Source organism: Ptychodera flava, chromosome 13, assembly GCF_041260155.1.
Source record: "Ptychodera flava strain L36383 chromosome 13, AS_Pfla_20210202, whole genome shotgun sequence".
NCBI classification, from domain to species: domain Eukaryota; kingdom Metazoa; phylum Hemichordata; class Enteropneusta; family Ptychoderidae; genus Ptychodera; species Ptychodera flava.
The window spans coordinates 1,832,182-1,859,714 of NC_091940.1; the positions used below are offsets into that span (position 1 = coordinate 1,832,182).

General features: G+C 35.5%; 1 protein-coding gene across 1 annotated transcript in view; it reads left to right on the forward strand.

Moving 5' to 3' along the window:
* The window catches only part of LOC139148644 (E3 ubiquitin-protein ligase MARCHF6-like), a 47,030-nt gene that overhangs the window by 130 nt on the left and 19,367 nt on the right, over positions 1-27,533 (forward strand). The window contains exons 2-13 of the mRNA XM_070720142.1: positions 7,195-7,294; positions 8,121-8,194; positions 9,261-9,404; positions 9,932-10,004; positions 11,167-11,392; positions 13,477-13,615; positions 13,795-13,941; positions 14,491-14,630; positions 15,514-15,657; positions 21,458-21,592; positions 25,109-25,329; positions 26,097-26,234. Coding sequence (XP_070576243.1) covers positions 7,195-7,294; positions 8,121-8,194; positions 9,261-9,404; positions 9,932-10,004; positions 11,167-11,392; positions 13,477-13,615; positions 13,795-13,941; positions 14,491-14,630; positions 15,514-15,657; positions 21,458-21,592; positions 25,109-25,329; positions 26,097-26,234 — 1,681 coding nt within the window. The remainder of the gene's footprint in view (positions 1-7,194; positions 7,295-8,120; positions 8,195-9,260; positions 9,405-9,931; positions 10,005-11,166; positions 11,393-13,476; positions 13,616-13,794; positions 13,942-14,490; positions 14,631-15,513; positions 15,658-21,457; positions 21,593-25,108; positions 25,330-26,096; positions 26,235-27,533) is intronic.

Genomic DNA, 27,533 nt, shown 5'->3' on the forward strand with positions numbered 1-27,533 from the left:
CAAATTGCAACAGAATTTTTTTCTTCAGAATGCATTTAAGTGAGGTACCTAGAACAACATATTAAAAGTTTACTCGAATCCACCTTGGGGAAATATGACTAATTTGCATAAATCAAATATGGCTGCCAGCCATCCGACAAAATAGCATAATTGGCCATATATCACATATTAAACAAGCTATTTCAGTGATTTCGAAGTCTGACACTAGTTATTTGGCTCAGAGAATCATTTGGAGGTATAATGTTTCATATAGGCATTTCATTAATTTGCATAATTCCAATATGGCGGCCAACATTCCTACAAAAGACATTTTCGGTCATATACGACATATTAAACAAGCTCTTTCAGTAATTTTAAAGTTAAAAGTACATTTCTTAGGCATGGACAAACGTTTTTCGAGATGCAATGATTTGCATAGGTAATTTGTTAATTTGCATAAATCCAATATGGTGGCCAACATACCTACAAAAGACATTTTCTGTCATATACCACGTATTAACCCTTTGGGCGTCACGGTTTATTTTTGTCAACTTTATAAAATGTACCACAGTCAATTTTTCTGCTTTTTGCCAAAAGTTTGATAAAAAATGTAGCTGATGGAAAATGATATCCATTTGGTCAAAATTTATGAAAGAAACGTACAGAAAAGTTCGCAGAAATTGGTAAAATATCGCATTAAAATTTTGGTGTAAAAAATTACAGCAGTCAAAGGGTTAACAAGCCATTTCTGTGATTTCAAAGTTAAAAGTATTTCTTTGGTATGGACAAACAACGTTCGAGATGCAATGATTTGCATACTTACGTATTTCGTTAATTTGCCTAAATCCAATAGGGTTGCCAACATCCATACAAAAGACATTTTCTGTCATATACCATGTATTAACCCTTTGGGCGCCAAAGTCTATTTTTGTCAACTTTATAAAATGTACCACGGTCAATTTTTCTGCTTTTTGCCAAATTTTGATAAAAAACTGTAGCTGCCGGAAAATGATGTCCATTTGGTCAAAATTTATGAAAAATCGTTCAGACAAAGTTCACAGAAATTGGTAAAATATTGCATTAAAATTTTTGTGTAAATAATTAAAGCAGTCAAAGGTTTAAACAAGCTATTTCTGTGATTTCAAAGTCAAAAGTATATTTTTTAGGCATGGACAAATGATTTTTGAGGTGCAATGATTTGCCTTGGCACTTCGTTAATTTGCACAAATCCAATAGAGCGGCCAATATACCTACAAAAGACATTTTCTGTCATATATCATGTATTGAAAATCTATTTCAGCCATTTTGAAGTTTAAATATATTTCTTTGAGCATGAAGAAACACCTTTTGCGGTTCAATGTTTTTAAAAGACACTTTGATAAGTTTCAGAAATTAAATATGGCTGCCAAATTAATGACCAAATAGCTTCTTATATAAATAAGGTTCTGTAGAGTTTTTAGCAACCGGAATATCAAGAAAAAACTGTTAAGGGCATTGCACCCAATGCAGCGTATTTTGCTCACTTTTTTTTTTGCAAATATTCATCCAATTTGATTAATTTGTTAACCCAAGATTAAAAATTGGTTAGGATTACCTTTTAGCTTGGCAAGCAGTCGTAAGTTGCATGATATAGAAGGGGTAATTTATGCAAATTTATGCAAATCACCCGATTTTCTGCTTCCCTTTTATCCGAATTTCAAGATTTGCTAAGAATATAACTCTAGTCTGGCTGGGTCAAATTTTCTAAAATTTTCACATTGTTTTTTTAAATGCTTTATAACAAAACAACTATTTTGTTTTGCAATAAAATTCTGATGCAAAAAATTTCAGACTCTTAAAAACTTGATCAACACGTAAACTCACGAAAAATTGGAAATTGCATGCTTAGGAAAGGCTTAAAATTAATTCAAACAACTCATCAGCCCCACAGAATCCACTGTTACACGATACAAACATGTACATCTGGAAAAATGACACTTGGAAAATGACTCAAGATGTACTTGTTTGTATTGTGTAATATATAGAATTCCAAGAAATAGAGTCAGTCCAACTGCAACTATTGAAGTCATCAGGAAGAAGCGGGAGTACAGCAAAGTCTTGACACAGTGTGGAGAATGAAAGGCTTACTCAACCAATTTCTTCAATCTTCAACGATCTTTATTAATAAAACCGACGTTTCGGCAATACACAGATTGCCTTCCTCAGGGTAAAAACTAATAGATATAAGCGGATAAAATAGAACGTGTCAAGGAGGTGGAACGACTATAGGAAAGTAAAATCATGATGACAAATCCTCACAAAGACTAAAAAAGGCGATAAAAATACAGTACTCAGAATAAAAACACTGGAATGATGTAAAATACAGGAATAAAAATGAGAATGTGAAAATCGACATAGGTAAAATGGAGAAGGGACTCTACTAACCTAGATCGTGTGAGGTCTGGATGGAAAATGAAATGTCATTGTCAAGGGAACCCTTATGTACATGTTGAAGAGACGGAGCAACAAGACCCCCCCCCCCCCCCCCCCCCCCGCTCTCTGTTCTCCAGTTAGGGGGTCTTGTGCTCCGTCTCTTCAACATGTACATAAGGGTTCCCTTGACAATGACATTTCCTTTTCCATCCAGACCTCACACGATCTAGGTAGTAGAGTCCCTTCTCCATTTTACCTATGTCGATTTTCACATTCTCATTTTTATTCCTGTATTTTACATCATTCCAGTGTTTTTATTCTGAGTACTGTATTTTTATCGCCTTTTTTTAGTCTTTGTGAGGATTTGTCATCATGATTTTACTTTCCTGTAGTCGTTCCACCTTCCTTTGACACGTTCTATTTTATCCGCTTTTATCTATTAGTTTTTACCCTGAGGAAGGCAATCTGTGTATTGCCGAAACGTCGGTTTTATTAATAAAGATCGTTTGAAGATTGAAGAAATGGTTGTGTAATAGTTGATTCTGTTTTGGGATTAATTATAAGCCTTTGCTAAAGCATGCAGTTTTCAGATTTTTTTGAGTCTGTGTGTTCATAAAGTTTTTATGAATCTGACATTGTTTGCAATAGTGCTAAGTTTCAATTTGTGTGTATTATGGCATTTTTTATTTTGGTCATATCATTTTTTCTGTATTTTAGCTTTGTTGTGTTTATTGTATTTTTGCTGTTATGTGTGATGACTTCTTGCCTGTCATCTAGGGGATCTTATAAAGATGCACCCATCCATAAGAAGGGGGTTCAGTCTAAATTAAAAACAAAAGATTTTGAACACGTCTTTGTTTTACCAGTAAACATTACAGATTACATGTTTAGACACTGTACAGTGTTAAACACCCATACAAATTACGAAAATGCCTTACACAGATGAATCCAATGTTATATTCAGAAAGAGAATATATTATTCAGAAGACTAACAATCATTAACAGTCGAATGCATTTCAGAGAGGTACCCTGAACAACATATTAAAAGTTTACTTGAATCCACCTTGGGGAAATATGTCTAATTTGCATAAATCAAATATGGCTGCCAGCCATCCGACAAAATAACACAAATTAACAAATTAACAGAAAAATTAAATTTTAAAAATACTGCAATTATACAGTGTCACTCAATTTTGATCAGAATTGGTACATATCAAAGATCAACAATAAGTGTTGTTTCTATCTGTTCAGTGCAGGAAAACTTGATGTGTTTGACAATGATTTCTGCACAACCAGAAAAACAACAAGGAATATTTAAACCAGAAAAACAAGAATGACAAAAGAAAATAACGTCTGAAACTTTAGGTACTGGAGGTCAACTTTAGCACATGCATAGAAGAGAATCTTTCAACCATGGATGTACAAAAATAGACATCCATGGTTTGAGCACAGGCCTGGTTTGAGCAGGTCTGTTAATATGTCACAGTTCATTAACAATCACAGAGGAATGACTAATAAGCTGTTTCAGTTAATGCCACCACTCCCGCACATAATAGGTACCCTGCATACAATAGGTTGAAGGTCAAAAACCTCTACTCAGATGTGTGCGCTGTTTCAGTTATTGCCACCACTCCTGCACATTTGCAGGATTTCCCCCTTTTCTTACCTCGTTTGCATATTTTTGACACTGAAACAACGTCACAACTCAACCCCTGCATCTACCTGTACACCAAATACTGAGATGGTAGCTTTGGCGGTATGGGAGCCTTGCGTGTGACGGACATACATCCGCACATACATACATACATACAGACATACAGATGCCATTGACTCACCATATAAGCTCTTTTTGGTATTTATATCAATACCACATATGAGCTAAAAATGAATGTCGAAGGACTTAACAGTTTCTTCTTGATAGTTTCCTAGTGCTAAATACTATACCAAACCCTTATTTATATTATAAGCTATTAAGCTATGGGGCATTAATATGGCAGCCATATTTAATTTATGCAAATTATCAAAGGTTCTTTGTAAAAATTGAACCACTTAAAGTGTTTCTTCATACCCAAGAAAAATATTAAAAGTTTAAAATCACTGAAATAGCTTGTTTAATACGTGGTATATGACCGGAAATGTCTTTTGTAGGAATGTTGGCCGCCATATTGGAATTATGCAAATTAATGAAGAGCCTATATGAAACATTATACCTCCAAAATGATTCCCTGGGCCAAATAACTAGTGTCAGACTTTGAAATCACTGGAATAGCTTGTTTAACATGTGATATATGGCCAATTATGTTATTTTGTCGGATGGTTGGCCGCCATATTTGATTTATGCAAATTAGTCATATTTCCCCAAGGTGGATTCGAGTAAACTTTTAATATGTTGTTCTGGGTACCTCTCTGAAATGCATTCTGAAGAAAAAATTCTGTTGCAATTTGTGGTGGGTCTAACCCTATTTTGACTGGACTAGTATGTTTTTAACGAAACTACGAGATCTTATTTCTTAAACAAGATTATTGCTGTCAGGTTTCTTTCCTCGCTGACTATCTTTTGCAATAATCCGTTCTAAATAGTTCATACAGACAACTGAGCATTCTGTTCAGAGAAGCAGTGTGATCTTCCGATCAATATGTATCGGTGGTTCTTGGACTACATGTAAATCGAAAGATGGAGCCCTTCATAATACTCAAAGTTCGATGCAGCTGCAGTGCTTTCTGACTGTGCTTTCCCACAGACTTATTTGTTGGGTTTCTCCTCCAAACACGGATAGGCTGTAATGTAGCTCTGCTTTACGTCCAGGCCGATTATCGAGGAAAAACAGTTCATTTACAAACCAACATAGCTATCAAATTCGTTGTGGGATCTACAAACCATATGACATATTGCGAAAAAAATCACTGGAATTTAAATCGCAGGACCAACTACTAAGTAAATGACTGTATAGTTGCTATCGTATCATATCTGTACATTTATACTACATATCAGTGACCCTGTCATGACATACAACATTTCAAGGGAGTGAATGATCGTGTGTTACTGTATGAAAATACGGATGGACATTATTCTTGTTCAGTATTCATTCATGTATCTTCACTTTGTGGGTACTTGTAACGGGTACCAGTCAACACACACTTTCTCCAACCCGCCCAGAACCAACTCGCCCGATTCCAGCTCGCCCGATACCAACTCGCCCGATTCCAACTCGCCCGATGCCAATTAACTAGCCCGATATTATTTTGCAATTTTATGAGTACCTGGTACGTATAAAACGTTTTATTTCTAACAACAAATATTTCTAACATTGAGAACCACAGGTGCGGCTTGAAATATGTGCCAACACGGAAAAGTTTTTATTTGCGAATTTTACGTTTCGCAAATCTCTTAAAAGAATAAATTTCGTTCGGCTTCTTTACGCATAGGGATAGTTACTGCAGTTATACTAGCTCTGCATGACAGGGCTGTGTGTCACTGTTACCGGCGTTGTACGGCCTCCCACCACATGGGAAGGCGTATAACGAAGGTAACACACAGCCCTGCCATGCAGAGCTACAGTGTCAGTAACACTGGCTCACGTCTTTAGAAACATCAGGACCGTCTTTCACGAGTTACTGGCCAGGCATGATATGAAAATAGCTGGCCTTGGGCCATTGGGTTAGTGGCGTATATGGAATCTACAACATACACCCCATCTCAAAATAATGGGCAAGTTGGCATCGGGCGAGTTGGTATCGGGCCAGTTGGAATCGGGCGGGTTGGTATCGGGCAAGTTGGAATAGGGCGAGTTGGTTCTCGGCGGGTTGGAAAAAGTGAGTTGACTGTAATTCCTTGTAACCTCTCTTTATGCCCCTTGTTGTTTACTTACATGTAGTTCACACTCAGTCACTGTTTTTGGTCTTTCTTCTAAATTCATCATGTTTAAAACCATCTATTGTGGTTGCCACTTCGACTATATCCGACTTGATATATTTTGTCGGAGCAGTTGACATAATTTAAAGGGGGATTACAGAACTGCGTTCTAAGATCGTATTGGACCAATACGACCCATATGATCAATGTAATGTATTTTGGTGATTGACGAAAATTTAATCATAATTATCATCATATAGGATATAAAATTTAATTGTTGCAGCTATATTGACATGATACATCTCAACAGTGTGCATGAAATACATTGTTTGTAAACAAAAAAGTCACACAGGTGCAGTTATGACGACCCCTTGCCTTTAATGCCAGCCCTGTAACAAACAGTCAGCACCTTCTTATAATACGTTTTATAACCATTCCATTACTTTCAAAATTGATCAGTCAATGCAGTCAGTTGGCAACACGTTGTTGTAACTGGTTGTTTTCTATAAGTTAGCCCAGATCCTCCCTTATGCATAATAAAGGAATGACTTGTGTAGTTATGTTGTCTTTCAAAACAATACAGTCCTATTTCTGTCATGATTGTAATGAAAGATCAGTTTTTTCATGATGATTACATCACGTACTAGGTTGCAATATATTGTACAGAACTTCAAGTGAGCTGAACAGTTTGTGTAAAAGGTGTTTTGATTTTGGGTAATTCCTCCGGAGATGTGATTTCTATTTCACAGAAAATAAAAGATAAAGTGCAATCATGAGTGTGTGTTTAACTATTTTGCCTTCATGCTGTTATTTCTTCATTGTCATTTACAAAATTCAAAATACAATAAGTAGCACTAAAACACAATTGCAAAAAAATCACCTGAAACTTAACACAATACTGGAAGATAGCAGAAGTACATTATGGTAAATTGTTTCTTTTGCCATTTCAGGTGACATATGCAGGGTTTGTCGGTCTGAAGGGAGTTCAGACCGACCTCTATTTCACCCATGTATATGTACTGGCAGTATTAAGTTTATTCATCAAGATTGGTAAGTGTTTGTTCTGAACTACAACATTGGTATTGGAACTACAATTTCTTAGGCACCTCTATGAAGGCTACAAATAATTTTGTCTTATTATTATTATTATCATTATTATTATTATTATTAAAAACTTCTTTAAAGCGCTCTACACATGCGTCTCAGTCTTGCATAGTTTAGTGTCAAGAGTAACAGAAAAAAATGAATGTTGAGTCCGAAAGTATACATGCAGCAAAATGACTCTTATTTTTACATGATACATGTATTATATAATTAAAATGTCATCTTTATAATTTTACAGATAGTAAATTCCCAGATTTGGATAATAAGAGCAACTCAAAGTATATAAAAAGAATGTTTCAGGAGTTTGAAGAAAAATATTAAGATTCAAGATGCAAAACTGCTAAAGTTATTTACATATTGTAGAATTGGTACTAAGCCTCTTCCACAACCTTCGTAATGTTGACTGTTTTCTTCTCAAAACATATTGATGGTTGTTCTATTGGTTGTGTGCATTGCATACACTGTATGTCTAGTTGTTGTCAACATGTTTTCAATCACAGACATCTCACGTGAGACAACTTAGAATAAACTGTGGCATGTTATCTGCAAAATCAAACTCATAAATCTTTTACTGTACTATACAGTCATCCTACATTGTTGTCAAAATGTAATAAATTGAAAACAGCACATATGCATGGAGAACATTTCAGGTGACTCTGTTCACTTTACCACAAATGTAGAGAATAGCAAATTTCACAATCTGTTGTGTCCGTGTCTATTGAGATATCTATAATGAAGAGACAGTGACAGTTTTTATGGTTTTTTTCCACAGCCTCTTACAATGGCTAAAGCACAGCAAAAAAGAGTATTGTGAATTGTGCAAACACAAATTTTCATTTACTCCGAGTAAGTATGAATATACCTCTAGTGCCAAAGGCAACACCATGTCAAACATGAACAACAAACATACTGACAAGATTTGATAGATTATTGTACTGATCTCATGAATTGGATGACTAAAAGTTCATTGATAGACAAACTTTGTCAAAGAGATTGGAAAAACAATGATGATTTCACAGCTTTCACATCGCAGATTTCACCCAAACCGATTATTCTTTGTCTCTTCAAAATCAAACAGCTTGTGTGATCCCTGGGTAAAGAAACAGTAATTTTGTTACAGCTTGAATTCATTCATGAAATTTTGTAAAATAACATACATTCAGGGGAAAAGAATCAATTAAGAGTGTGTTTATACGTTTGTTTTGTGTAAAAACAACAAAGGTTTCATGATTAAATGGTTGGTGTTCAGTAAAATAACAAGGTAGTAGTGAAATTCTTTGAAGTCACCAGTCAGAATTCAAAGACAGCGTGGTCACCATCTGAAGTCTTCAAATATGGAAAAATAATTGCTTTAAACATTAAAAATGCATGTATGAAGTAGACACACTGAATGTCGTAGCTAAGAACTGAAACATGGCAGTAATGCGATGTCACAAATTTTACTGTTCTGTTAGGCAGCAGGAGGCTGGGAGGATCACAGAGTCAAAAGTACCAGAAAATGAACTGTGTCCCTTTGCGTGCAGAAAGATAAAAAAAATGAAGTATCCATGTTTAAATATATGAAGTATTGCGGTACATTAATACTATCCACGTGACAAAAACATTAGCTTACTACACATCACTAAGCTTTTGCTTTATAATGCCAAATGGCTCAGACTGGCAGAGAATTGTGAATGGTTACCCAAATTCCCAGATGTTTCTATTTTGAAATTAAATGGATTAGAAAAGTTGAATTAGACACATCATTTCATTTTTAGCAAGTGATTATTGAAAGTGAGCAAGCAAGGTAGATTTGGTAGCCTGGGTTGCAGGTGAGAGTAAGTAGCATAGCAAGCTATACATACATTGATATTCAATTGTACATCTCCTATTGTTACATTCTCACATTTTAGTGTTACATTCTATTCTACAGTTTACTCGCCAGACATGCCATCAAGGCTTCCAATCAAAGACATCGTCAGCGGATTGGCCAGAAATATGGCAACAGCAGTCAAATATTGGTTTCATTACACTCTTGTAACTTTTGCATGGTTGGGTGTAGTACCATTGACTGCCTGTAAGTATCATTTTATTCAGTGAACTTTATGACTGTTAAAGATTTATTTTTTATTCCAGTGGATATGTAAATAATAGTTTGATAAGTGAATGGAATTGTGTACAAGAAACATTACTAGTTGTACATGAAATGTGTGTGAAAATAATGTGCTGATCCCTCAAAGGAAAAAAGAAATGTGAAAAATCTAACTTTTGTAATAGGAAAACAAAATCCTTAAGTGTCTTCAAAATGCAAGATGAATTTTTCCATGACAAAATCATGGTTTAATTCCTACTTGTACATTTTCAATGAATTATGGCCATAAGGAATGAATTATCATCAGCCACATAGTATGCGTACATGCTATTTGAAATGTTTCACATGTACATGTAGTTGTTTAATACAATGATACAGAAAGTTGCATTTGAGATGAAGACTTTGACAAATCTATAGGACTGAAGTTGGTTAGCCGCGATGACTTGTAACATTACATGTGGTCTCATCACCAGAGTACATATATTTAATGTTTAATTCGTTTGATTTTGCAGGTCGAATCTACAGATGTCTTTTCACTGGCTCTCTGAGTTCTCTCTTAACTTTACCAATTGATATGTTGTCAACGTAAGTCACCCTATATAAGTTCAATCTTAGCAGGAAGAAATTGTATCCTCTTTTGATGGGTAACAAATATTTTTGTATGTTGTAGGGAGCTTTCCAACCACACTATCAAACCCTACACATGTGCATCACCTGCTGACATACTGACTTTCAGAATGAACAAACAAAGTGGCAACCACATGATTTGAATACTAGATCAAGGTGGAACTTGAAACTCAAGAACATTTGGCTTCAATAATTATTGAAACAACATGTTATTGTACTTTGAATTATCCATCCTGTGCAACTATATTTTAGAGGTATGGTCTTTCTATCTGTTATAAGGTAACAAACAGAACATGGATGAAGTGCTTATATGTAATGTCACTGCAGTTGTAATGATGTACACAGCCGTATAACTAAAGCCTGTTGATGTGACTGTTACAATATAAATATCCATGGTGGTAAATTATTCTTCCCCTTTCATGAAAAATGGGTTAACTGTTTTGATGAATTGGTTATTTCCCATCACTGTCAATTGCCATCTGTCATACCAGACTTGGTATTGTTCTAGCTGCATCAGATAGGACAAAGTTAAATGTCTGATACAGCACAAATGGCTCTTATGCTGATGTGATGCAGAAACACATGATAGCTGGTAATGACCTCTGTAAAATGCCATTTATTTCACATAAAATACTGTGTTGTATCATAAAAAAAGATACCACCAAATATGGTTATATCATCGTTCAAATCTCGCAGCAGTGAATCAGTAATACTATTGACAGCTATAGGTATTCTTTGCTCTCTGATCCAATGTCAATGAGCAAGCAGGAAGAAACTTCTGGTTTTATTGTTACAGTAAAGGGAAACCATTGTCGGAACTGCCCCCGTGCGAGTTCCTTGTTTACAATGTATTTGCGCACCTCATCATCATAGCTGCAACATTTAAATCATACAATATAGATTATGACAGACATGTTTTAACTTTTCATCAATCACCATCGTATCTTGGATACAGTGTTTACATTGGTCATATGGGTTCCGTACAACCTTATATTTTGTGTTATCCAAGAAATATACCAAACTGAATTACGTATGTGTGTGTGAGTGGCAGCAAAAACAGATTGTAGTAATATCAATAAAATTACAGTACTAAAGATTTACCGATATGTTTTTGTCACAGGGAAAATCTTCTATCAGACTGTTTCCAGGGTTGCTTTGTAGTGACATGCACATTGTGTGCATTTATCAGTCTGGTGTGGTTGAGAGAACAGATCTTACATGGTGGAGGTCCTAACTGGCTAGATGATAATCAGGAACAAATTGATGATCCAGTTGCTGTTGATGATATTGCTGCTAATGATATACTGAATCAACAACAACAACAGCAACAACCTGCAGTTGAAGAGGTAAGACCTCACAGGGTTTGATGGCTGTCTGCCTGTAATATCACTGGAATTTTCTCTGCTAAGATAACACTAATGCCTTTGTTGTTTTGTTGAGGGTGCTTGACTGAAGTCAAAATAGGCCACAGTGTGGCTGTCTTTGTGGCAGAGGTATTGTTTGTAGTCGCGATTCCAGATCATTTTATAAACCATTGTCATTGTTTTAAGTCAGTGTGAAAAATTATCAATCTGTATTTTACAGCCCTTGAAGGTATGAATTGCTTAAAAATAAACAGAATACTTGGACAAGTCTTGGCTGAAGTTGATGGCTGAGTCTGCCCCTTCCAATAACAGTTAAGGATTCAATGGTGTTTCATTATTATTGCCGAAGGAAATAAGTGTCTATCAAGCATGTAACAATTGACAGCATTGTTTTGTTGCCCTCTCCAAAGATTAAAGTAACATATAACACAATATGGTATTGTAGCATTAGTGGGAAAAGTAGCATTTGTGAGAAAAGTGAAGTGTAGAGTGTTAAACAGAATTTGCAGCAAATACAATGTCTTAGACAAATGTAGGTTGTCTGCCTGTGTGATCACTTATCAAAGGCAGAAATCTCATATAAGGTGATATTGTACAAGAAGTTAGCATGGTTCCAGTTTGTTAGAGTGATGTCAAAATCATATCAGTCATAAATACACACATGCAAAACTTTCCTTTCATATGACATCCTGTTTATGCAAACAATTTTTTATAAGACATGTTTACATACAAATTAATTACCTGACAATTCATCTCATGCACTTGTAACCTCAAGTAATCATTTAAGCGCATATGAGGAAAGATAGTAGGAGTAAGGGGAAGGGATACAGTATGTAATCTGTGAATTTGCGTGATGTTTGTTAGATCAAGTACAGCTATCCTATGAATAAGTGTAGCAGTTGCAAAGTGCAAATTTTTGTAGTTTTCATCAGTGGTACTCTTTCTCAAACATGTCTTAACTGATTACACTCAATCCTGATGCAATCACAATTAGTAACTTTCACATGACGGGGTGCTATATGACCAAAAGGTGGCCATTTTGTCACAAATTATAATGTCTTCAGCTGTTACTCTTATTCCTTAGCTGGCATGAGGAAAATTTTGTAAAAAGATGGGTCTTCAATCAACATTTAAAATATGTACCATTTCTGGCACAGCAAATTTCTGAAGGCAACGTGTTCCACAGCAGAGGAGCACATACCGAAAAACCTCTCTGACTGTAAGACTTATTGAAATAACAGTAAGGAGGAGTTACACGCAATTTCTCAGAAAATCTCAGATCTCTTGTTGGTACATACAGGTCAATTAATCAGTCAGAGTACAATAGTAGAATAATGCCATGAAAGTGTTATTATTACAAATTCTCATCAACACGATTTCTCACAAATAAAAATATACTTTTCTTGTTAATAGTTTTGAACAGAATACCTGGTTACTTGCAAAATGTAACAAAACATAGTCAACATTGTTAATTGTCTTGGGGCCTTTTTGATTGAGCCTCCCTCTGTCCATCCATGCATCCATCCGCCTATCCACACAGATATCACACATAACATGCCCTGGTCAACTTCTTTCTAACTTGTCCCAAGGATAATACACTATAGCATACATATGCTGGTCAGTTTGTGTTCCAATATGATCCAATATGGCTGCCAGGTGGCCATTTTGTTTCCATTTTTTTCATAACCAGTGCCAATACTCAGACATGCCTAAGTAATTTCTTTCAAAAGTGGCACAAAGACAATACACTATGACTTACATATGCACATAGCATTATTTCAAAGTACAACCAATTATGGCATCCAGGTGGCCATTTTGTTCCAATTGTGTCTCATGCCATAACACAGAAATGTAATGATTGTTTTCTCTCAAATTTGCCACAAGGACAACACACAATGATATACCGTACATGTGCATGTCTAATATTTTCAGCAATATAATGCCATATGTTTACCAGGCAGCCATTTTGTTCTGATAGAATATGACAGAAAATGGCCGACTATGATAAAATATTATACATAAAATGAAAGATATCTAATTCTGTTGTTTATATTCAACCCTTGCAGCCAGCATTAAATGAAGACGGTAATCAGGTAGCTGCAGATGCTGCTGTACAGGTTGGTGAAGGCAATATAGAAAACCAAGATGACGCTGCTGCTGCTGCTAATAATGCAGCAGCTGCAGATGCCAATAATGGAGCACAAGGTATGTCAGGTCACTGTCAAGGTTAAGTTGTTCCTCCCAAGGTGCAGTTTCTTTGACACATTGAATATTATTGTTAGAGGAAGATAAGCTAGAAACACAGTGTTGTAGAATCTGTATTCTATTTATATTTCTAAGCAAAGCCAAAATTGACACAATGTTTGATGACTATTAACCTGTAGAAGATGTAAATTGGAATGCATTGGAATGGGACAGAGCTGCAGAAGAACTAACCTGGGAAAGAATGCTTGGATTAGATGGTTCATTGGTGTTCTTGGAACATGTTTTCTGGGTTGTTTCCCTTAATACATTGTTTATCTTAGTATTTGGTAAGTCTACAATTCCTAAATTCCTTACACTACAAACAGTTGACACAACATTTTGGAGGTGAGAAAGATGAAACTAGGCAAGGAAAAGAACACAATGCGTTTGTGTGATTATAGTGAATTGAAATAAAACATAAATGTGTAAAATTGATACATCCTGGAAAAAAGCATTTGAAAATTAACAAGTAACTCAAATAAATACAATAAAAACTGTTGAGGTTGATATGTTTTCGTTACTATCTTTGTGGCACAGTGTCGCCTTCTGGTGTAAATACATGATTTTTGAAACATTCTCCAGGTGGAGAGTTGCACCTGAATTTTGCAGTTTGGTTTACTTGAATAAAAATGTTTTTTTATGATTGAGCGTTTTCTCTCTCATAATTTGATATTGTTAATACAAGCTGCAAAATTGAGTAAGTTTTTAATACAATTAGTGATCATAGTAGTTTAGTAGAGATTGAACAAGATCAAATCAATTGATACAGGCTTATAAAATTACACATAATGTTATTAGCTCACTGATACTGTGTTATCTCTTTGTACCCTTTGTAGCATTCTGTCCGTATCACATCGGTAGATTTGCCATCGTTGTCATGGCTTTGGAAGACTATTTGCACTTGACCCAGTTTGAAGGTTTGCTGACTGCAATGTGTGGCTATGTCATGTTAGCTTTGACTCTAGTCATCTTTCATGTATCCTTTCAAACACACTGGTCAGCAGTGAAGAATGTAGATTTAAAAGTATATGTGGATGGCTACATTTAGTTATTCATATGGACATAGCATGCATCCCTATAGGATTATGTTTATAAACAGGATTGGAACTAATTTTGGATAATTGGATGGTGAAGTAATGTCGGTTTAATCTGAAAATGTAAGCTCATGTGCTTTCCTTTTTAGCTCACATTTGGTATACCAATGTGAGGTTATCATATAAGCTGAAGTCGGTGTCATCTTGTATGTATATGTGTATGTATGTATGTACGTATAGTATGTCCGTCAACATCAAAAACTCGCGAACTGCTGCACTTTTTAGCTTGGTATTTGGAATGTGGATGCATCCTGGGCTATAGATGGGATTTTGTTCAAATGAAGTGTGCATTGCCAAAATTATGCAAATGAGCTTTAAAAATGTGAAAATGGTGAAGAATTTATAACTCAAAATTTGGGTGAACCTTATACAGTTTTATGAATATTGTGTTGCTATAATGATGTGGTGTTGTTGGATGCATTTGTGATTTGGTCATGTTTGATGCAATAATAATGTTTTGGTTACATGTGACAAAAAGTACAGGTGGTTACAAGTAGTGTATGTACGCATTAAGTTTGTGCAAAATGTCCTAATTTTTTACTGAAACTAAATTTTCACAGCCATCAAATTTTAGCTGACAGCTGGTTGTTTTTGCTGGCTGCCAGCTGCTTTTTATATGCCTGAGTCATGTTGGATGCAATAAATAATGATGTTGTCATGTTTGATGCAATAATGATATGGTCTTGTTGGATGCAATAATGATGTTGTTTTGTTTCAAATACCATGTGATATCCAATTATTAATCCCTTAACTTCAATGCCTCAGTTGGTATCATCCATGTCAAAGTTCAAAAGATGTAAAAGAATACTTGGTCTCTGCTATGTTGTCATTAAAGTTTTTCTCCTAGTTGTTGTAGAGATTGGTATTTTCCCATTGATCTGTGGTTGGTGGTTGGATATATGCTCTTTGGTAAGTCATAGTCATTGGTTCAATGATATTGCATGAACAGCAAGGCCAAGATCATGATTTGTTACTTGTCCATGAAGATATCAGAGCCAACGGCGATGATCATCAATATTACTGTCAGAACCACCAGGCCAAGGGCAGGTAGCAAATCGTGATCTTGCTCTTGCTATCATGTGTTATTAGCTCACATTTGGTTATACCAATGTGAGTTTATCGTATAAGCTGAAGTCGATGGCATCTGTATGTATGTGTGTATGTATGTATGTATGTATGTATGTATGTATGTATGTATGTATGTATGTATGTATGTACGTATGTATGTACGTACATACGTAGAGTATGTCCGTCAACATCAAAAACACACAAACCGCTGCACATTTCAGCTTGGTATTTGGTGTGTGGATGCATCCTGGGCTATAGACGGGATTTTTTCAAATGAAGTCTGCATTGCCAAAATTATGCAAATGAGCTCTCAAAATGTGAAAATGGTCAAGAATTAATATCTCGAGATGTGCTGTTTTGATTGCTTTGAAAATTTGTGTGCAAGTACCTTAGGTGAACCTTTATACAGTTTTATGAATATTTTGAAGATATCCATAATTTTGTATTTTTACTGAACTTTTTGGTGATTTTTCTCATTTTCAGTAAAAATTCTTCTTCTCTGAAACCACCTGCCCAATCGCTCTCAAATTTGGGTTGGATCTTTGCGAGGGTGTTACTCTTCTAATTTGTTGAAATTATGACAAAATTGGGAAAATTACTATCTTGGAGCAATTTTGTCATTTTTGGTAAAAAATCTTAAACAGTATTTTCTTTTTAAAACCCCTGGACAGACAGCTTTTATATTTGGTACAGAGACGTACAGAGATGACAATAGTTAGATATGTGGAAATTGTCCTGAAATATACAAATTTGTATTTTAAGACAATATTGTCAGTTTTTGTCAAGAAAACTTGTTCATAACTTTGTAACTTGGTATAAAGTCCCGAGGGATTTCATTAGATAAATTTTCTGCTCAAAGTGTTGGGCTCAAAGATTTGTATATTTTAGGTAATTTTCTCAGTTTGTGACCTTAAATGACCTACACCAACCCAGGATATGTTTCCAGGATATGTTGTGAGACAGTTTTGAAGGCTGTGAACATAATTTTGTCATATTTGGTATCAATTTGTTGGAAAATTTGATCCAGAAAACAAAGCTGAGGTGAATGTTTTCATTGCTGACCAATTTTTGCAACTTTTCTATGTAAGACATACAAGAACTGATGAGAAATTTGGATCAAGGATAATTCCAGATGTTGTAACCACCGCCCACAGTGGAAGGCATTTCACCATCTGTAACTAACTTAAGTGCTGTTTACATTAGAATGATAACACTCATGGCATTTACTAAAAACTTCCCAAGGTTGTCAATACATTTCCTGTCATCTGGGGTTATGTAATACCAAGGGATGGAACATTTGATATTCAGGAGGGGGTAGGGCCTAGAAGATTGATGAGGTAGCATTACTTTTTTACCAGATCCTTTGTACATTTTTTTACCCACTCCCACCTTTTCCTTTTATCAAACCTTCTCTGTCTATTTTTTGTTGTTGACATTTGCTTATGTATTTAGGATCTGCTTGTCCCATCGCTATAGAAGTTGATATGCATGTTCCTAAAGATGATCTCCAGTACCTAAGTTGGAGACCTTATTTGCTTTTGTCATTCTTGTTTTTCCTGGTTTAAATATTTCTCGAATGGACCAATTCAAACCGAATGTGAGCACACTGTCCTTGACGGTATTTTTAATTTTACTATACCAGACAAACGCTTGTGTGTCTGAATCTTAGTGTAGAATGCAACCAAGAGTCCAAAGTTGCTTCTGTGAACCATATCTTTATACCTTTGTTGTATCGGTACATGAAGTTGATTATCAAATAATGTCTAAAATGAAGAGAGATTTGTTTGTAGCATATCTTGTATACTTCCTGTACAGTTGTACAGAAATGATGTCAAATTCAAGTGCAGTTAACTTTACATACATTTTCGAAGCTATGATTATACAGAAAATACAAAACCAGTAAATGACTTATTTGTTATGTGCGGTAACAAGGTGCAATATACTAAAAGGCTTGGTAGGCCATATCAGTACATGTGTTCTATATCACCTGATTTGGCTATAAACCGAGTCATGTGATATCATTTTGTTCTATATCGGCATCAGTACTATTTAATAACACTGGACACATATTTGCATCTTTGCTATTTTAATCACATGAGACACATATCAGTGTCAGTACTATTTTAGTCACATCTGACACATATCAGCATCAGTACTATTTTAGTCTCATCACACATATCAACATCAGTACTATTTTAATCACATGAGACATATCGGCATCAGTACTATTTTAGTCTCATCAGACATATAGGCATCAGTACTATTTAAGTCACATGAGAGACATATCGGCATCAGTACTATTTTAGTCTCATCACACATATCAACATCAGTACTATTTTAATCACATGAGATATCGGCATCAGTACTATTTTAGTCTCATCAGACATCAGCATCGGTACTATTTAAGTCACATGAGAGACATATCGGCATCAGTACTATTTTAATCACATGAGACATCGGCATCAGTACTATTTTAATCATATGAGACATATCGGCATCAGTACTATTTTAGTCACATCAGACATCGGCATCAGTACTATTTTAGTCACATCACACATATCAGCATCAGTACTATTTTAGTCACATCAGTACATCGGCATCAGTACTATTGTTATCACATGAGACATATCGGCATCAGTACTATTTTTATCACATGAGACGTATCAGCATCAGACACATGAGACATATCAGCATCAGACATTAGCATTATACATATCAGCATAGTCACATCAGACATATTGGCATCAGCACTATTTTAATCACATGACATACATACCTGCATCAGTACTATTTTAGTCACATCAAGCACAAGGTATATCAGGTATCTTAGCATCTTAGACAACTTGAATACTGATATGACACAAGGAGTTGATGCCATCTGGTAATAATTGATGTATTATGATGTCCTTGCCCAGAATGTGACATAAAGCAGCAAAATTGATTATTGATTATTATGTAATTTAATTTTGCTACATTAGCAAATGTAATATTTATTAGAAAAGCTTTACTAAAGAAAACATGTTTTTCTGCCACTTTTAATGATAAATTATGCCTAAAGTAAGAGCAAATTTACACATATGTTCCAACATGTCATCACAATTTTTATTCACTCAATTATATGTTCTTTTGTTTCAAATCTCTTCCCTTTTGATGTTCTTAGTGAACACAGTGGCATAGCAGAGTGGCACATATGCAGTTTATTTACTGGTAATTTTAGTTTTAGTTACTGGTAATTTATGTTTGTCAACCATTATCACATGCACCAGCCAAGTTTGTTGTGTAAGAAAAAAAAATACAGGATTTATCCTCTGGTCGTTCTATGTCACGACAACCCGCATCTATGTCATCAATTTTTATGTGTAGGACCTTTTTTGCGTCGATCTTTGGTGTGCTCGTAAATGTAAACAAACAACATGGCGGCCGGTATTTCTCCCGTGATCAAAATGTGTCGATGTGAAAATATCGTAAAAATTAGTCATGATAATTAGAGTCTGACAAACTACATCCACTTGGCAACTTTGAGTCCTTGTGTTTTAGTTTTGTAGCCAATACGTGGGTTTGTATTCGTATAGACCCTGCTGTCGCCTGCACTTTCAACGCACTGTGTACTTCATGCAGTATGACATACAGTTTTCACTGCAACAAGGGGGTCAAGTGCGATGTCAAGGCCTCCAAAAGTCATGTAACCAAAAGTCATGTAACGAAATCTATACTTTCATAGACTACGACAATAATAATCCGAGCAATGAAAACACGAGTGTACCACCTGTATATTCCTAGGGAATTACGTGAATAATTTGCAGAAACAACAAACTTGAAGCTGGTTGCGTTACTCTGTGTTCCGTAAGCGTTTGTAATCAGTGTTTGCGGGGTCGAGATTCAGTTGATTTTGTTCCGAATAATAGCGTAACTTTGTCTGAGGTAAATTTCTAGGCCTATGCTATCTTTTGAAAAGTGTATAACTTTGCAGAAGTTACATGTAGACCGAGAGGTTGTCTGGCATTTGCTTTGTACACAAACGTGAATGCCGTGTTCCTCGCTCATGCAACGGACTTGAAATGAATGACAACTTGCCCATGGCGCATTGATATTATATAAGTCAAAAATTTAAACATGGAATCGCTATGGAAAACTTATTGTACGTTGCAAAAAAATAACGAATTCTCGTCTTGTGCATGTGATAAGTATATTATTCCCTAATATTTTACTTCATTCAGTGAAGAAAAATACAAATGACATAATGACTATGTCACCACAAGTCCAAGACGAGTGGTGACATAGTCATTATGTCAAGAGTAATTTCCTTTGCTGAATTAAGAAAAATATTAGGTAATAATATCTAATTTACCCAAAGGTTTAACAGAAAATTGCTTAAGTAAGAAGCCCCAATTTTAGCTACTATATAGACTATAGTCCATAGAAGCTATTGGGATGGATAAGCGTCCGGCGTCAGTCTGTATGTATGTATGTCTGTTTGTGAGGCATCCGTCCACTCAATTATCTTGAGAACCACAGTATTTACTGATTTGATATTTGTTGTGTAGATGAAAAATATGATTTTGAGAAACTTTTCGTTATTTTTTGATATTGTTGAAAATATGCAAATTAGCACCAATAAGGCATTTTTGGCAAAAAATCTTCTTCAGAACCCCTGGTCACACAGCTCTGTTATTTGGTATACAGGTCCCTAGGGATAACCAACTTAGATTTGTTCAAATTATGATGAAATATGCAAATCTGTATTTTTAAGGATTTTTTGTCATTTTTGGTCACAACTTTATTTCATCAAAACCCCTCGTCTTGCAGCTTTGATATTTGGTATACAGGTTCTTACAGATAAACTAAATGTGATATATTGAATATATGATGAAATCTGCAATTTTGTACTTTTGGTGCTATTTTTGCCATTTTTGGTCAAAAAATGTGTTACTCTAAAACTAGTTGTCTGATGCCTTTGATATTTGGTATAGAGGTTCCTTGGGGTTGTCTTAGTAATATTGAAATTTAATGAAATCTTCAATTTTTGTGTTTTTGGTCAATTTCTTTGCCATTTTTTGGTCAAAATTTTTGTTTCTCAAAATTTACTCATCTGATTGCTTTGATATTTGGTATACAGGTTCCTAGGCTTTATCTTAATGTAATATATTGAAATTATGATGAAATCTTCAATTTTGTATTTTTTGCAGCTAATTTTGCCATTTTTGGTCAGGCCATCCTGAAATGAGCTATCAAAGATATCCATTTTTTTCATCAATACATGTGTCACTAAAAGTTATTCTCTACATAACACACTAGAGCTCATGTCAACTGTTGGGTTGCTTATTTTTTCAAAACCGCTGTTCAGACAGCTTTAATATTTGGTTTACAGGTCCCTAGGATGACCTTAGTGAGATAATTTCATGCAGTCAGGAAATACTTAATTTTATATCCATGTCTATAGTAGCTTCAGGGACTTTGGCCCTATGTTTTTTTTACTTTGATAGTAATATGACTCGTTCAGCTACTGTAAGCTTTATCATGTATGATCACACCTAATCATGTTTATAGAGCTAATCAGCTGTATACAGAAATTAATGATTTAAGGAAGTATAACTTCAACAACTTCAAAAGTTCAATAATTTTGTTTTGCTTTCCACCATAGTCTATGTTTGATGCTACGATACAAGACAGAGAGGCAAGTTTTAAATCAGCTCCAGGCACAGCCATGTTTCTTCACTGGTTGGTTGGTATGGTCTATGTTTTCTACTTTGCTTCATTCATACTACTGCTCAGAGAGGTAAGTTATCTGCAGAACAGAACACATGTAAATAAATAGAATATAATACAGAACACCAAAAATCATGATTATTGTAGAATGCCGTATTATTTACATGATTTCACACTGCTCTGGTCAGCCTGGCTCAAAGAAACCCAAATACAAGGATTGTAATGAAAGGGACAAAGTCGGCCATTTTTCATGAATTTTGTTGGATACAGTATACTACTTATACAAAGCTTCCTTTAGGATTTTCAAACGTGCGTAAGTCTGTGCGCAAACGTTTTTTTTTCATTCGTTTAAAATGTATCAAAAATGCGTACAACTACGTCTAAGTACATATGGAATAGCTGCATATACAATATTAAAAAACTAGTTGAAAAGTCAATGAATTATAAAGTGGTCAATAAACGTTAACATCAGCAGTGAAAATGTTTTTTGTTTGATGAGTTTTACAATCTTTAATAACACTGTCCTGTTCAATTCTCTGTGGAATGGTTACTTTTCTGTCTACTACTTCCAACGATGTCTTTGCTGAACTCCATCATTGCTACTCTGAAGTCAAAGTCGCCAAATCTCGGGCCTTCCATGGTTATAAATGTCAGATCATTTATGATATCTTCACTCAGAAATGTTTTAATCATGTTTTGGGTAATGAACCCACGCTCACATGGGACAGATGAGACTGAAATCATGGCTGCAATTATAGCCAACTTTGCAATATTCGGAAAGAGCTCACTATATTCGTTGTAACGAAGCATGCAGACTGCCATAAAACTATTATTAGCTCATATTTGGTTTTGTATATAAAACACAAAAAAAAACATATGATGAGTCGGTGGCGTCTGTATGTTTGTGGGTATGTATGTGCGGATGTATGTCCGTCACACACAAAGGCTCCCATACCGCCAGAGCTACCATCTCAGTATTTGGTGTACAGGTAGATGCAGGGGTTGAGATGTGAATTTGTTCAAAAGAACACATCAGTGTCAAAAATGTGCTAATGAGGTAAGAAAAAGGGAAATCCTGCAAATGTGCAGGAGTGATGGCATACCAGTAAGAAACAGGCAAACTCCACTGAACTTGGGTCATTTCCTGTCATTGTTTATGAACTGTTACATATTAACAGACCTGCTCAAACAATAGACAGTAGAGAGGGGAAGACCGTCTATGGTCAAACTAAGAGGGGCTTGTTTCTGCTATGCATGTTGCTAAGACCTCCAGTACCTAAAGTTTCAGACCTTAATTACTTTTGTCATTCTTATTTTTCTGGTTTAAATATTTCTTGTTGTTTTCCTGGTTGTAATGTGCAGAAATCATTGTCATAACATCAACGTAGAATTTTCCTCCACTGAACAGATAGAAACAACATTTATTGTTGATCATTGGTAACCCATACTGGTATATACCAATTCTGATCAAATTTGAGCAACTCCGTATAATTGCGGTATTTTTTATAAGTATGCGTGGCATTACATTAGCCTAAATTTGTTGATATTCGACGCAGAGATCCTCAGGGTTTACAAATACGCATTAACAGAAAGAGAACATTTTTTGAAATAATGACGAACTCTTTTGAACATGTTACATTTTTATTGGTACAGCCTTGAAGGAAACAATTAGTGCTACATAATTGATAGAATATTTGACAAAACACTGCAAAATAGTGAACATTTGTTATCAGCAAAAATTTTAGTGTTGGTCCTGGATAAATTACACTGCTAAAAATATTTTTCTTACAAGAAATTTTTTCTTAATATGAGATAAATTTTCTTCAAATAAGAAAAATTGTAACAATGTTTTCTAGCAAGATCTTATTTGGTATTCAGCTGAACAAGTAGCAAGTAAATTTGTCTCGATTTGAGAAAAATATTCTTGATTTAAAAAAATATTTTGCAATATAAATTTTATTAAGAAATTGTTAGTCATTTAATTTTGCTAACAAGATAAAATTTATTATATTAAGGAAATCATTATCTAGATTTATGATCATGCTAACCATTCAAGCAAGATACGCATTGGAAGGAAACAACAGGTGCCCATGTCTTTGTTAAGGAGACTGCATTTTTTCAATGTGTATCGGATTACGCACACGTCAATTTACCTTGCATACTGTAGAGTAAATATGCGTGAAATATGCAGAATTTTGGGGTAACCGAATCTCTGCTTATATTGTTTGAAATGTTGAAAGATAATGAATGGGTGACCATTCATATATTTGACTCCAGTTTTAGACAAATGAAACCATGGGGAAAATGAATTAAAGGTCATGACAATTAATTCATTTTCGCATGGTTTTAATTTAATTTGTCTAAAACCGGGGTCAAATATATTCATAGTCACCCATTCATTCAGTATCTTCAACATGTCAAACAATATAAGTAGTATATTTTATATAACAAAATTGATGAAAAATGGCCGACTTTGTCCCTTTAAGTCTTTTACTATGAAGTAATTCAACACTAGATAATTGAAGTAACACTTGTTACAGTATTTTGTAGAAATTTAAGGCTAGAAAGCTAAAGCACACAGTTCCCATGTATGTGTGACCGTTTGATAAATTTTGTTGCATGAAGTTTTCAGATAGTTTGTAAACCAGAACTCATTCAGTGTGCATTTAGCAAAAGTAAGATTTTACTTTTCCTTGCCATAAGGCCTGTTCCTTACATCTATACAATAACATTCACATGTTGTACAAATGCTTTAAAATCCAGTTGCTTGCAGGTGTGCTTTCAGAATTTATTCAGTCCGCCAATTTTGTAAATTGTTATGCATATATGCGGTCAAGTAGTTTCAGAACTAGAAAGATTTGATTTACATTGCCTTACCCTTCATTAATGTTTGAGCATACTGCATTTTAGTCTCATTCCATGACAAACCCATATGATGAGATTGTGTAGGCACTGAAATGGCCATTCTGATATTGTGTTTGTAGTGTACATGTATTCATGACATGGCTGTTATGATTTGCTCCAAGTCATCCAAATACAGTTCAAGCACAAAGTGAAAATGAATATTAAATACTGATTTCCATAAAGAAATGACATTAAATCAGTCTTTATATTGTGCTGTGATTTGCTGTGGTACACTTGTACACCTTGATACATTTATGTACCGTAGATACCAGTTCATGGATAGTTATAGAGCTTAGTATAGAGAGGACAATTAACATCATGAGAGACTCTCTTCAAGTTTTAAGTTTTGAAATGAAGAATGGATATTTGTCTATGGAATTATAAGCAGATTTATAATTTCCTTTATTGTGAACCAGATATAGCTTAGCCATATTTATTTGCATGTATTAACAATGGTAACATGGATAAGATGATTTGTCAATGGAAAAACCTCTAGTGAGAAAATACAGATTATATTGTAAGGTAACATTAACTCTTTACTAATCTATCATATGATATTACAATGAAATAGAAAGCTGATGGATTTTCTTAATTGACACTTTTATATTTTGATACATCTCCACTTTTTCTATGTCACAGCGATATTGTAACATTCTTATTGCTATACAATTGTCAATGGTAGGTGCTTAGGCCTGGTGTCTTGTGGTTTCTTCGTAACCTGAATGATCCAGACTTCAATCCAGTACAAGAGATGATACATCTACCAATATACAGACATGCTAGGCGCTTTATTTGGTCCATAGTAGTATTTGGTAGTACAGTTTTACTCATGTTATGGATGCCTATACAACTCATTAAAACCATATTGCCAGTGTTTCTGCCATACAATGTACTATTGTCCAGGTGAGTCTCTGGTCTTCTTCAATTAATGTAACATCCATTATTGATGTAATTGCAGTATGCAGTTAAAGTTCTCATTCAAAGAGTACAGATTTTGGTTTTCACAGATTGATGGATCAGTATATGAAATGCTGCATATTGCTGCATGGGCTACATGTATTCAAATAGCAAACTGCTTTAAATTCATCTGTTCCTTATTTAATCCTTTCACCAAAATCGTTTGACCCTAACCCATTGTTATCTTGTTATCAATATTGAGATAAATAATTGCTATTATATGATTGCAAACCAGTAAATTTCACCTCCTTTATAGCAGAAAACTCTACCAGTCCAAACTATAGCTTGCAAAAAGTATGGAAAGAAGTATTACAGGAATTGACACTTTAATGATACTATTTTACCAATCTATTTTGTCATGATGGATTGTAAAATGATAAACAAAGTTTCATGTTACATTATGCATTGTAGATTTCTCAAAAACAATCAGTCTTTGCAACAGATTACATGTACACAGGCAGAGCCTGCTAACAGTAACACTCAACTGTTTAACACATCCGTTATTTGATAACCTTGAGTACTTTGAAGGGACGAAGTCGGCCATTTTTCATGAATTTAATACCGGGTATTCCCTATATCTCAACTAAACTGGTTTTAGCCCAGATTTGGTATGTGTATGAAATAAAGCTTATTTAATGAACACAAATGAGATTGGCTTTTCTGTGTCATAAGAGTTACCGTAAAAGTTTAATGTGTTTTACTGATATTCATAGTGATGCCCCTGTGAGTGAGTTATCCTTGGAACTACTACTGCTACAAGTTGTGTTACCAGCTTTGTTGGAGCAGGGTCATACCAGAACCTGGCTGAAAAACCTTGTCAGAGCATGGACAGTCTTTGCTGCATATATCCTGTGAGTAGAAACTCCAGACTGAATTTGGTGTTATTATTGATCAACTTACAGATTGTCTCTCTAACTCTGTTGTTATGAAGGCCAAAAAAATAAAAGAAATGTTTCTGGTCAGCGCGCGCGTCACTTGAACAACAGCGCGTCACCCTTTTTTTCTGTTTGTGGCCGGCGGCCGTGGCTGACACCAAACCAAAATGGCTGAAGAGAAAGAGAAAATTCTTTGGGGGGCATGATCAGTGACTGCATGAACAGTATATATGTGACTATATTGATAAAACTATAAAACTGACCCTCCTCCCTCCCTTGAGGGAAAAAAAATAAAAATAAAAAAATAAAATTCGTGTCGCCGCACCATTTTTTAAAGAAAGACCTGACCAGAAACATTTCTTTTTTTTTTGGCCTAATGTAAAGCAAACCAAGTATGGTGATAATTAGTCCCTTCGATTATTCATGACTACCGCATTTACATAGAAATATCTGAACCAGTTCCATTTCCAAACGTAGTATAAAGATATTGTACTATGATTTTATTAAGCAAGTTAATTTGTATAAAATAGGAATTTGCGAGACCAGTGCTAGACCTGTCAGCCTTCTGTGCTGTGTCTTACCCAGTGCTAGACCTGTCAGCCTACTGTGCTGTGTCTTACCCTGTGCTAAGCCTGGCAGCCTACTTTGCTGTGTCTTACCCGGTGCTAGACCTGGCAGCCTACTGTGCTTTGTCTTACCCTGTGCTAAGCCTGGCAGCCTACTGTGCTGTGTCTTACCCTGTGCTAAGCCTGGCAGCCTACTGTGCTGTGTCTTACCCAGTGCTAGACCTGGCAGCCTACTGTGCTGTGTCTTACCCTGTGCTAAGCCTGGCAGCCTACTGTGCCGTGTCTTACCCAGTGCTAGACCTGGCAGCCTACTGTGCCGTGTCCTACCCTGTGCTAATACTGGCAGCCTACTGTGCTGTGTCTTACCCAGTGCTAGACCTGGCAGCCTACTGTGCTGTGTCTTACCCAGTGCTAGACCTGGCAGCCTACTGTGCTGTGTCTTACCCTGTGCTAAGCCTGGCAGCCTACTGTGCTGTGTCTACCCTGTGCTAATACTGGCAGTCTACTGTGCTGTGTCTTACCCAGTGCTAGACCTGGTAGCCTACTGTGCTGTGTCTTACCCTGTGCTAGACCTGGCAGCCTACTGTGCTTTGTCTTACCCTGTGCTAAGCCTGGCAGCCTACTGTGCTGTGTCTTACCCTGTGCTAAGCCTGGTAGCCTACTGTGCTGTGTCTTACCCAGTGCTAGACCTGGCAGCCTACTGTGCTGT